General features: G+C 43.7%; 1 protein-coding gene across 2 annotated transcripts in view; it reads right to left on the bottom strand.

Moving 5' to 3' along the window:
- Nucleotides 1-12,941, bottom strand: part of nos1 (nitric oxide synthase 1 (neuronal)) — a 59,393-nt gene that overhangs the window by 37,908 nt on the left and 8,544 nt on the right. For both annotated transcript variants that reach the window (XM_015960540.3, XM_015960541.3), the window contains exons 3-4: nt 8,871-8,973; nt 4,110-4,250 (exon numbers count right to left, since the gene is read on the bottom strand). In XM_015960540.3, coding sequence (XP_015816026.3) covers nt 4,110-4,250; nt 8,871-8,973 — 244 coding nt within the window. The remainder of the gene's footprint in view (nt 1-4,109; nt 4,251-8,870; nt 8,974-12,941) is intronic.

Below are 12,941 nucleotides of genomic sequence, written 5' to 3' on the forward strand. Positions count from 1 at the left end.
CAAAGCGACTTACATAATCGGCATGTTGCCCTTGAGGCTAACAACAACAACAACAACAACTTGACATCAGTCATGGAGTGGACGGCAGAGAGAGGGGGGGGGGGGGGGGGTGCAGGGAGGGTGCTAGTTTAGAAGATGCTCTCTGAAGAGCAGGGTCTTCAGGAGTTTCTTGAAAATAACCATTTTTAATAAAAGACGTTGTTTTTCCTCATTTTTGTGTCGAAAGTGAAACACGTTTCCTTTAATTGGCATTAAAGTGTCCACAGTGGAAAACCTTTATAAACACCAGCCTGCAGGTCCACATGACTGAACATCAAGTTTAAAAACAGCTGATTTTATTGCGGTGTCTATTTTGAACCTAGCTGCATGCCAACATGTGATAATGAAGATGACACCTGCCAGTTCGACCTGCTCCATTATTCACGAGCAACAAACTGAAGTCAGGCTGATTTTCTGAGGACAAATCAGACCTTTACTCAGCTGACTACCAATCAATAATCAATACAAACAAAGATAAATGACCTTAACATAAAGCACATAATTGCTATAACAGTGAGGCAATGACACCATTAGTCTGGGAAGGTCTCTTTACTTGGTTTTTATTTTGTTTCATGTCTCAACTTGAAGGATTTGCCGTCAGTTTCCACTGAATGATGTAGATGAGGTCCAGTTTTGGACGACTCCAGCCAGCATGAGAGGCCTTGTCAGGTTCCATATGAGAGGTTTGGACAAAGCGGTGATCGTGGGTTCAGAACCTTAATGATTTATCCAGATGTGGGTTCAAGCTTTCAGCAGCAGCTCAAAGACAGATGGTGCAATTAAAGATAAGACTATTTATGCATACATGAAAGCATTCCTTTAATGAATCAGAGGTCATTTATTGCTTATTTGAATTCTGTATCATTTGTGAGCTTACTTCACGTCAAAGTGGTGGTTTATTTGCAGACCTTAAAGGTCCCATATCATGCTTAAACCACCTTTTGAGCTCTTATATAGTTCCTCATCAAAAACACACGTGGATTTTTCGGTCCCCGCTGCAGATCTGCACCTGGCTAGATGGGGCCAGCACACTCTCACACACCCAAAACGCCAAAATATGACGCGGGTGACCAAGCCTCAATATATGACGATTCGGGATGCCCCAGCGCGTCAGGAGAGGATGATCAGGGACACGCAGGGACACGTGGCACCGCCGGCATCTGTATTTGATGCCCGCTGTCACACGGACGTTATTCCACAATTTAACCGTCCCCATGGACGTAATTTTTGGGGAGACAGGGGGGACATGTCCCCCCCCACACTTTTTCCAAAGTCAAGTTTTGACCCCTGCAATTTTTACCATCCAAAACCAATATTACCCTATATTAAATTGACACTGGTTGAGCTCTAGGACCAAGCGGAAAACAACCGTTTGCGTTGAAGCCGGTTTCCCATCAGAGCATACTGTCAAGACACCCCCCCCCCCCCCAGTGTCCCCCCCACTTCTAAAGTGAAAATTACGTCCTTGACCGTCCCCTCATTCCAACTCAGTAACTCAGCTGAGTTAAGGTTAGGATTGGGGTGAGAGGAAGGTTAAGTAGTTCACAAGTTGGTCTAATGTCCGTCTCTCCGCCGGCGACGGATACCAACGCTCTGGGATAGTGTGTCTTCAAGGCGTCCTCCCCTGATGCGCGAGTCATCACATATTGAGGCTTGGTCACACGCGTCATATTTTGACGCTTTGGGTGTGAGAACGTGTTGGGGCGTGTTTGCATCGTCATGCCCTGCTCCTCCCCATCAAGAAAGTGCCTAACCTGCAAGCTCCTCCCCCGTCCTGTAAACACTAACGTCCACTCTCTCTGTGCTGCAAGCAGCGAGCAGTTGTGAAGAACTGATTTCTTTCTTATCGGGTCTGCAGTTTTGATGATGCCTAAATGGCAAAAATGCATTTTTGTTTGCGAGAGAAACAGGAATTAGTCCAGTCTTCCCAAAGAAGAGCTTAGTCAGACACGGTTGGACTTCATCTTCAAGAACTCTCAAAAACGGAGCCAGAATGAACTGGTTTCATAATTCTCACCGCCCCACGCGAATAAGCTGGAGTGGAGTAAAACCCAAATTACCAAAGCTGCTTTCTTCCTTCCATGCTTTCGTTCTTTTTAAACACAGAAACAGTTTTGTTTACCTGTTTTGTAGCTACAGTTTCGCCGACACGTCGGTGAAACTGTAGCTACAAAACAGGTAAACAAAACTGTTTCTGTGTTTAAAAAGAACGAAAGCATGGAATTAGAACCACGACACAGCAAGAACACACCTAAGATGCTTTCTTCCTGTTCATGACCCGTGGTGCTCTGCTTCAGATCTAGGGTGACATCACGAAAAGGGTGGAGTTCACACGGGAGGAGGCGGGACTTCATCATATTTAAGCATCTTATTTATAAGATATAAAAGTGTCAGAAGAAAACAATCTATAGCTCAGAACAAATGATGTGTTCACACAGAAAAGCCTTTAGTGAGCATCCCTAAAAACACCAGGTTAAAACACGTCCGGTTATACAGTTTGGAGGAAATGTGCTGAAATTCCCAGTCCTGGAAGGACAACAACATGCCGTCATTTTGGATAAAAGCGTCTGCTAAATAAATAAATAAACATACACATGAACATGGGACGGGAAATGAAACCGCTCATTCAGTCTAATCTAATTATCTAAAGGGCAACAAAAACAGCATCTTTGTCTGTTCTCGTTGGCAGAGGTGGGAATCGTGGCATCGACAAGCCAACTCCACGCCGTGATTTTGTTCTGCTCAGCAACTGAACCAGCTTCCTTCACTGTGCCGACGGAAACCAGCGGTTTAGTTGCTGAACTGAAGAAAAACACAGCATGGAGATGACTTGTTGATGCCACGATTTCCCATCTGTGGGTGTAAAAGTCCCACACACTCACTCAGAGCTTAGCTGCTCCTTTTAACTCTAATGGAGTTAACCTAAACTTCACTTTTAAATCTGCTGGACGCAGCGTTTGATCCAATTTTTGATAAATCTGTGTAACATTCAGTTCAGTTCATTATATTTCAAACATCTACATTCACCAACATTTCATAAAATCCTTCCAAGCAGTTGTTTGAAAAGGAGTAGGCATGGGTATGTACTTACTTAGCCCCACCCCCTCAGGTTTACATCCTCATCATCTCAATTTGAACAACAAAACATTTACAATGCCTTCAGACAAAAAGAAAAATAATTCTCATGTCCAACTCGAACATGACGTGTTCTGTTGTTCATTTACTTTCTAAAGTTTCCTGAACCACACCTAAAGGCAACTACGGCTGTTTACTCACTGTAACACTTGTTTACCGCGCACAATCACGCATCGTTGGAAAACACTGAATTACGTTCGAATGGGCCGTTGCAGCAGACTATTGTTTTTCATTTGTTAAGGTAATTGGGGTAATTTATGAAATAACAACAGCAGTAAAATCTGAGTAAACAAGGACGCTGTTAACTAACAACATCGAAGCCCCGACCGTTGTCCTGTTTTAGATTTTAAACTTTAAAAGGTTAATCTCAACTTTGTTCTCATTGTGTCACAACTTTAAAAATCCAGCTGGTTTGGAGGTGATTCGATTATTCAGTAATTTATCACTTTGTCTTTCTCATTTCTTCAATTCCTGCTTACATTTGTGTCATCCTGATTCATAACGAATGGCCTCATAATGCCGTTAAATCGTACTAATTAAGAGTGGCGGCATGGACGTAATTTTTGGGGGGGACAGGGGGGACATGTCCCCCCCACTTTTTCCAAAGTCAAGTTTTGACCCCTGCACTTTTTACCATCCAAAAACAATATTACGCTATATTAAATTGACACTGGTTGAGCTCTAGGACCATGCAGAAAACAACCGTTTGTGTTGAAGCCTGTTTCCCATAAGAGCATACTGTAAAGATAGCCCCACCCACCCCCCACTCCGTGTCCCCCCCACTTCTAAAGTGAAAATTACGTCCATGAGTGGCGGGACACGAAAGACACATTTTCACCTTCACTAAACCCAAGCAGACAAACATATCAAAGCTTCCCATGAAGATGTGAACAGCTTTAACCAGTTAATGCCCGGACTGGTGTCTTCTGTCCTACCTTGCCGGAGCTGTGGTAGAGGACATCGTTGTAGACCGTCCCATTCTCCCAGTTCCTGACCTTCATGAAGCGGGGGCATTTGGAGGGGCTGCCGTTCTGCACCGGCATCACGGGCGAGGTGCTGTGGTCCAGGGTCCCGGGCTGGAAGGAGCACACGGACTGTTAAATATGAGCCACTCTGTCGGGTTCTGCTGCAGCTGGGCCAACAGGTCCTCTGGTGTGAGCTACACTAGTGGGGTCTGACGTGACACAACCCTCCTGCTGATGGAGAGTTGCTCTGAGGGGAACACTCAGACTCTGACGGGAGCGTTTGGGTGGACGGATGTAACAGAAACACTTTAGCCTGACTTCAGCTTCGATTCCAGCTTCTCAGGAGGGTCTCACAGGCTTTACTCCAACATTCACATTCTCTCCCCTCCTCCAGTGCTGTTTTATTTTTCACTCCAGGATAAAAGCAATCAGCACTAAACAGTAGGTTGAGGGTAAGCCACTGGGGTTCTCAATAAGTAGCTATTGACTGATCAATGACTGCAATTTAACTCCAAAGTCTAGAGTAAATGTTGCTCGAGAGAAGCAGCGACAGATTGTCGAAGATCAGGGTAATCAATGGCGCACTTTGAAAGCTCCTCCGTCATTTTACACAGCGTTGTTAATTACAGCTTCTGAACAACAGGAACACAATCATCATGCTCACTGGAGAGGCTCCCAGCGGCGTTTGAACCGAACTTGATTTTACACACAGAAATAAAGACCCAGCCCCCGACAGCAGAGGAAAAACCCACGGTGCAGATGTGAAGGGACACCTGGTCGGCGCCGAAGTTGTGTTTTTCTACCATGAACAGACTTTTGCTCAAACAGACACAAATATTTAGACGTAGAGAAATAAACTTCATCTTGGCTTGAGTCGCAGCTCGACTGAAGGATAACTTTGGCATTTATGATGTTTGTTTTGTTCTGTATTCAAGTTTTGAAGTTTTTTTTATCATGAACAAATTATAAGTGTCAGTTTTCTTTTTTAAACATGGCAATGATGCATATTATGAAGGTCAAAATAACAAAACAGTCAATCTTTTCAACTATTTGTATGTATCTCGCTGCTTTATCCACGTAAATCCCGTTTTCTGATTCAGTCTGCTTGAGCTTTCGGCTTGAGCTGCTTGATTATGAAATAGATTTAAATCTTCCTAGGATCCTGCATTACCTAAAGAAGAAATCGACCCTTTGCACTGAGTTCAGCTTAAACCTGTTTTTGTCACGGTGTAGGAGGTGAGATGATGGACCATGAGTGGTTGAGCTGAGCAGGAGGAAAAATGCAGGCTTCAGTAAAAGTAAAAATGGTTTAATGGCAGGATGGGATGAACAGGAACACCAGCGACAGCAACAATGATCTGACCAAGGACAGGGGCAAATCAGGTGGTATAAATACAGAGGGCTAATTAGGGAAACATGGGCAGGTAAACGAGGGACAGGTGAGAACAATAAGGGTAATCAAGGCAGGAGAGGAACACAGTCAGGCGGGCAGGGGCAGATCGTGACAGTTTTATTATTTATGAAAACAAGATTTTCTTGAATTTTCACTATTAATTTAAACAAATGGACAATTTTTCACTATTTTTTTATTTAAACAAAAATAGTCTTTTGTAATATTTTTGAATTCCTGCTAATCCAAAATAGCTACTGAAATTAGGATTTTATAGCAAACATGTTTTTTTAAAAGGCTCTCAGGAGAATATTGAAATCATGACCATTTAGCCTGATTTATCACCGAGTTGGGAAACACACTGCATTTGTTCCTGCTCTTCAGATAAAAGCACTTCAGAAATTCTGCAGCGAAGCGCTTCAAATCCAGGGATTAAAGGAGAGCACTAAATGTATTAATGTGTTTTGGTCACAAACAGCACCTTGTGGTGTTTATCTTGAGAGGTGCTATAGAAAAGATCCTTTTTCTTTCTTTCAGGGCTGAAAGTTGAGAGATTACATTTTAGCCCCATTCCCACCTGTACCGGGTCGGCCCGGGCCGGGTAGCATAGGTTGTTTACATATCTGGGTGGCCTGGAATTTTCCCGGGCCAACCAAGGCTCATTCTCGGCCCTCTTCCCGAGGGGTACTGCTTCAGGCCGACCAGGGCCAACACGCCCACTGCTGACAGCAAATTCACACCTTCCATTAGAGCAAGCCTCTGATTGGTGGGTAGAATCAGCCCACATGGGCTTAAGGCAAGGATGTGTGGAATCAACCGGGCCAGGCTGGGGCCGACTGGGGCTACCCGGCCCGGGCCGACCCGGTACAGGTGGGAATGGGGCTTTTTAGGAGACTGCAGGCACCAGATGTGTCTGCAGAAGGCAGAGTTGAGCAATTTAGGGGTGAAACGACAGAGAGACAGTGCTTTAGCTCAGTTAAATTAAAACAATAACTGCTATGGATGTTAAAGAGCAAGTCACCCCCCTACCAGTATTACTCCACTCCCACTTCCTGTTTGAAAAATGCAACAAATGCTGTTGCCTAGCAGACCGAGAGGGCGGAGCCGCTAACAAATACACACACACACAGGCTCACAACGACATTGTGACATCATATGGTACCAGCTAACGTTCTAGGGTACCTCTTAGCCAATAGCGGTGGCAGATTTAAATTCAAATGCAGTGCAGAGTTTTTACCTGACAACGGCACAACACTGACAGTTTTAGGCAGAAAATTTAAATCTTAACAAAAATGCACTAAAGTACAAAACTATTGACGACACGTGTCTGCAGCACGATTAGACACTCGTTTATTTAGTTTATCAGCAAAAAAAAGTTTATTTGGGGGTGACTTGCTCTTTAAGAAGTGGAGAAACAACACTGGTCAGTGTCCCAGGGATTGATGTCATGTAACACTTGAGACTAATCATTGGGTGGGGTGGAAGTGTGCATCATTCATAATATGTTTAAATGACTTAAATAATAATAATTTGTCAGTAGCGTCACTCACATGACAGCTAGGAGCCAACATCAAATTTGAGTTTGATTTAGATTCATTGCGTGGCTCAACCTTCCTCCTGAAACAGATTCATTGGATGTGCTGCTGCAACAGTTTTTTAAACACCGTCAAAAGAAATAGCTGCTGGAAAATAGTTGCTCTGTTTAAAATCATCCTACGCATCTCATGCAAATAAAACAACATCGACATGAAGAAAAAGGTGTGGATTTTTTAAAAAGGATGCTCCACTCGAAGAAACGGAAGATAATAGAAGCTAATGTGATGAGGATCATTGCATAACGGGTGTGATTATCTATGTATTTCCAGTAAATATACTAATGCAGTAAAAGTTCTTCCTTGTTCCATCAGTTTAAGCTTCCGATGGAAAATGAAAATGATTCATGCACGATGGGAGTAGATGAGGCAAACGTATACTGGATGGTAAATAAATGGGAAATATGCAGTTTGTAAGATAAAAATGCTCTAAAGGTATTTGGCAATTAACGTTTTCTTTGGGGTTGGTGAGGAATGTCAAATTTAAGCTAAAGAAAACTTTGAGGTCCATTTTCTGTGGTGTCATGTAGGAGGGAACGCTAGCGAACGCAACAGCAGATTTTTCTGATCATTCTGTCACAGTTCTAATGCAGAACCTCAAGCTGGGAGAACATTAACGGACCCTGAGAAAACTGGTCTGGTCACCGATGTGCCTGAATCTAAAACACGGTAAAATACACGTGTTCACATTTTCTGAAACCATTTACACTTGCTTGGTGTAAAGAAAGAAAAACAAACAAGTGATGGTGTCAGTGACCATCAACACACCTGCAGAGGAGGCTTCTACAGCATGTGTCAATGCCCACACGCTCATGAAGTCTCTCAAATGGACTCTTATGTGCTGTAGCAGGAAAGCCTCTTCAGCTACAGCACATATTTAATTCAACTGATCAAAGTCGTGCATCAATCAAAGTTCCCCTCCTCGCCTCTTCACTGAGCACGGCGCGCTGTGCTTTGCAGGTCTGACGGCCTGGATCAAAATGAGGGTGGCTACATTCGACGAGAGAAATGGGTTAGCAGCTGCATGCATTCATTCGGCCTTCTGGAATTATTTCTCCCTCATCCGGTTTCATTGAGGAAGTTCCAAGGAAAGTCACAAACACTCAGACCTGTGGTTTAAACCTTCAGCTGCAGTTCAGAAGGTCCTACAGCAATGTTTTGTTTCGTTTTTTTACCACCGGAGATAGCTCTTTGAGCCTCAAAATAGTTTATGAAACTTTTGAGGGGCTCACGTTGGCCAAGGAGCCATGATAATTGGCCAAACACAACCCTGTAATAAAGCCCTAAAGGGAAAGACTGGTTTGCCCCGCCCACTCGGCCAGGACATGAATATTAAATGAACTTCGTGTTGATTTGCTGATAACCTCGGTTAACTCTGTGACCTCTGTGTGAAGCTACAGTATGTGAAGGTCCTTGAGACGACTCTTGTCGTGATTTGGCGCTTTATAAACAAACGGAATTGAACTGAAACGGGTAAATGTGGTTTGGGTTTCCCGAAACCACTGGGATGATCTAACGTTGCCGTGTTGGAATCTGAAACAGAATGTGTACAAAGCTGCAGTTGCGTTCCTCAGCATGAGAACAACACACACACACACACACACACACACACACACACACACACACAAATGCACAGACAAGAACAGTAACTTATATTGAGATGACAGAGCTCTGCGGGACAGATTTAGCACGTTATCTTTGTTACTCCGAATCTGTTCAGGTTGGAGCGTCTGTACGTTTTGCTTTTACCTTTCCAGCATCAGCATTGTGGTCCGCCACAGGCTTTTTTACCAGCACTTTCTCATTATCCGGGCTCAGCTGGGTGGACGTGTCAGTTCCCACGCCGAGGTCCCTGGAAGTCACAAACAATTTTCTGTCAGGTGTGTGAACTCTCGTCTTGTGCAAACTAGCCTTTCATGTCAGTTTAAAACCCTGGTAGAAGAAGGTGCACGCATGCACGTGCACACACACCCGTATTAAACTGTTTTTGCATATTTTTAAAACCGTGCATGCACCGGTGCGTCAAATCAGGAAACCCTGCACAGTGTCAGGATCTGCTCACCCACGTAGAATCTTCTCTGCTCAAGATTTTGTAGGAGCATAGAAGTATTTGATGCTGCACTTACAGTACTTGTATTCGACTACTTTTTACCCAAAATACCACATTAAGCTTCATGCAAAAAGAGGGACAATGAAAAGCACTAAAACCTTAAAGCAGGAGATCCAAAATGTATTTCTGATGTGAAGGCAAACAATCTTCAAACTCTTTAGAACAAAAGTGTAAAAAGAACTTCACGGCAGAAAAACAAAAGCACCAACTGTCAGATTTGAACCTGAGATCTCCCTAAACGCTGAATAGAAACGGCTCGGGGGAGATCTGAGAGCTGCTTCTGCGGTGAACCACAAACTAATCTCACTGAATCCCTGCAATCGAAAACGCCCACACACATTTCGCCTCCCACTTTCTTTCACACTCCCCCCCCCCCCCCCCCCCCAGCACGTGTCCATGCTAATTGTAAATCCTCATATGCATCGTTTTTCCCTTTCACACTCTCGTCACTTTGCATCTCTATTGCCACAGTTTGGAGGAGCATATTCATCCTGAATCCATTCTTCGCCACCGACGTAGGGAGAAGTGGAACAAACACAAACCGTTCTTTTTTCTTCTAATTGACGTACTTTGCAGAAAGAATCAGAGCAGCTGGACTGTGCACAACCCCAGAATAAAGTTTCATTCTAAAAAGTCATTTAGTTCAAATGTCTCTCGTCGTTTTTAAGGAACTGGTCAAAAGCGTCTCTTTTTTACAGAGCAGGCAGAATCCTGTTGGACTGGTTAATGTGTGACGAAGCGCCGAATAAAATAAAACTAAACAGTTTATGTTTAATCGGTTAATAGACCATTCCTGAAGAATGTTGATTAAAAGGGTTTAAAGTACATGAAAGTTAAACCATGCATCAGTTTCATTCTAGCAGCATGCGGCTGGCCATTTCAAACTGAGAAGGTAGAAAACACTGGACCAGAGGAATGTGGTCGTCTCCGTCAACTTGGATGTTTTACTGCAGTTATTTGTGTTTCTTTGGTCATCTGAGCTGCTGTTGACTTTTGCACAGACTGAAAAAACAAACAAACAAACCCTCTAGCTGACGTGACCACCTCTTGGTTGACAACATTTCAGTTTCGTTTAGTAAAAGCATGCACTCAAAAAAACTGGATAACAAAACAACTATGTAGCTAAAAAGAAAAATAATTGTAGTATTTTTAAATTTTATCTTTTTAGCATACATTATTAACCCTTCCATTGCCTAATGGTCACTGCAGTGGACAGCTATGGGTAGTTGTGTGTTTTTTTGTTTGTCTGTTGCTATTAAGCACAGCTGTTGAAGACTTTGTTGCATTTGAGCCTCCCCATTGGACTCTAGTAAGCCAAGCCAACGTGTTTCATGTTCATAATGCACGCTGTCCCCATGTGATAAATTATTAGTAAATAAAATGATGAAAAAAATAGTAGATTTCCTAATTAATGCATGGAAGGGTTAATAAATACATAAATACATATATTTTTTGTCATTTAGCAAACCAAATGAAAAAAGTTAAACAATATTTTAAATCGGTGTTTGTTTTGTCTCTCGTCTCTCGTCTTCCTCCGCTTATCCGGGTCCGGGTCGCGGGGGCAGCATCCCAATTAGGGAGCTCCAGGCCGTCCTCTCCCCGGCCTTGTCCACCAGCTCCTCCGGCAGGACCCCAAGGCGTTCCCGGACCAGATTGGAGATGTAACCTCTCCAACGTGTCCTGGGTCGACCCGGGGGCCTCCTGCCGGCAGGACATGCCCGAAACACCTCCCCAGGGAGGCGTCCAGGAGGCATCCTGACCAGATGCCCAAACCACCTCAACTGGCTCCTTTCGATCCGGAGGAGCAGCGGTTCTACTCCGAGTCCCTCCCGAATGTCTGAGCTCCTCACCCTATCTCTAAGGCTGAGCCCGGCCACCCTACGGAGGAAACTCATTTTGATCGCTTGTATCCGCGATCTCGTTCTTTCGGTCATTACCCAAAGCTCATGACCATAGGTGAGGATTGGGACGTAGATCGACCGGTAAATCGAGAGCCTGGCTTTCTGGCTCAGCTCCCTCTTCACCACGACAGATCGGCTCAGCGTCCGCATCACTGCAGACGCCGAACCAATCCGCCTGTCGATCTCCCGATCCCTCCTACCCTCACTCGTGAACAAGACATATGGCCCCGAGATACTTAAACTCCTCCACTTGAGGTAGGACCCGGAGGTGGCACCCTTTGTTTGTTTTGGTATCAGTTAAAATAGATAAACATTAAATTAAAAATAAAACCTTTAATCAAGTCACTCGTTGTCTGGACTAGGCTAGCTACATCAGACGTCTGGAGCAATAGTTTGTTCATACGTAAATAACAAGTGAATTACCGATAAAAAAAAAGGAATTTGCTGCAAAATATAAAAAGATGCAACAACAAAGTCAACAAACAGTCAACAAGATGACCAAGAAAAACATATCTGCACCTAATCACATTTGCTGCATTTGATAATAAATGGGAATTTCCATAACCAGACGAGCAAGAATAAACGTAACAGAACTTTACTGCTACCAAGAAACGTGAGCAGAGCTTAACTCTAACCAGAAAATGCATAATCAGCTCAACAGGTTCAAGCCTAAAATATGGAGTTAGTTTGTTGAAAAGGCCAAATTGTTTTTGTTTTATTTGGCAGACGCTTTTATCCAAAGCGACATACAATTGTTAACCTATAGGGCATGTTGCGATCTGTGGGGGAAACCAAAGCACCCGGAGGAAACCCACGCGTGTGTAACCGTTTACATCTTACTTATGAACCATAAGATGTGAGATCCCATAGAAATATGAAATATCAATCTGATGGATCTTTGAATATTTTAACCAGAAGATCAGAACTTTTTATTGCAGGGATTAAGCGACACTTCATATTAACTCAGAGGAAAGAGAGAGAGTCAGGTTTATAATAGTTAAGAAATTTATTTCTACACAATTTAAACGAGACTAACTTTAACGCTCTGTGTACTGATGGACTAACGTGGAGTGAGATGTGATGAATGATGATCGTGAGTGGAATGTTATCAGAACCTCGTATCCGGAGAAGCAGTTGGTTCTGAGTGGGAGTGAACGTTTCACTCTAAATGTTAGTAGGAGGTTTATAACACACATGAAACGCCATCTGTCGGTCTACGTACCCCAGGGGAAGCCTCCGTTAGATCCAGAATGTCGAGGTCCTCTTGGACCCTCCTGGGTACCGAAGCCTGTAGAAAAGCAGCGGCGCCGACCAAACTAGTCTTGGAATGCTCCCAGGTCACGACAGGTTATTATTGGCGTCTCCGAGACCCTGAAGGGGTCGTGAGGTTCAGCTTTTATTCTGAAGGAACCGTTGCGGTCAGGTGTAAGGTGCAACAGATTTTATCCAGCTTGTCGAGGTTCTTTTGGCTGAAGAGGAAGTCCGGATGGCCGGTCCGAGACTTCTCTAGAACGCTTGAACTAAAGAAAAGGTGGTGTTGGATAGTTTCTATAATTGTCATATTTTGGTTTACTGGCGAATCAGAATTTGACATGAAAAAGAGGGTTTATACAAACACCACAGAAAACCACACCTAGCCCCAGGAACGAAGGTTCTGATTGGATCAGACAAAAGGAAATGTGTCGTGTGACTTTAGCGTTACGTGTCATCAGTGTCTGGTGCAAATGTCCAGGATTATAATACCTTGTAAAGTACTGCTGATCACAGGATTATAATATCAAGTACTAACATTGTCATTTCACAGACTGA

Source organism: Nothobranchius furzeri, chromosome 10, assembly GCF_043380555.1.
Source record: "Nothobranchius furzeri strain GRZ-AD chromosome 10, NfurGRZ-RIMD1, whole genome shotgun sequence".
NCBI classification, from domain to species: Eukaryota; Metazoa; Chordata; class Actinopteri; order Cyprinodontiformes; family Nothobranchiidae; genus Nothobranchius; species Nothobranchius furzeri.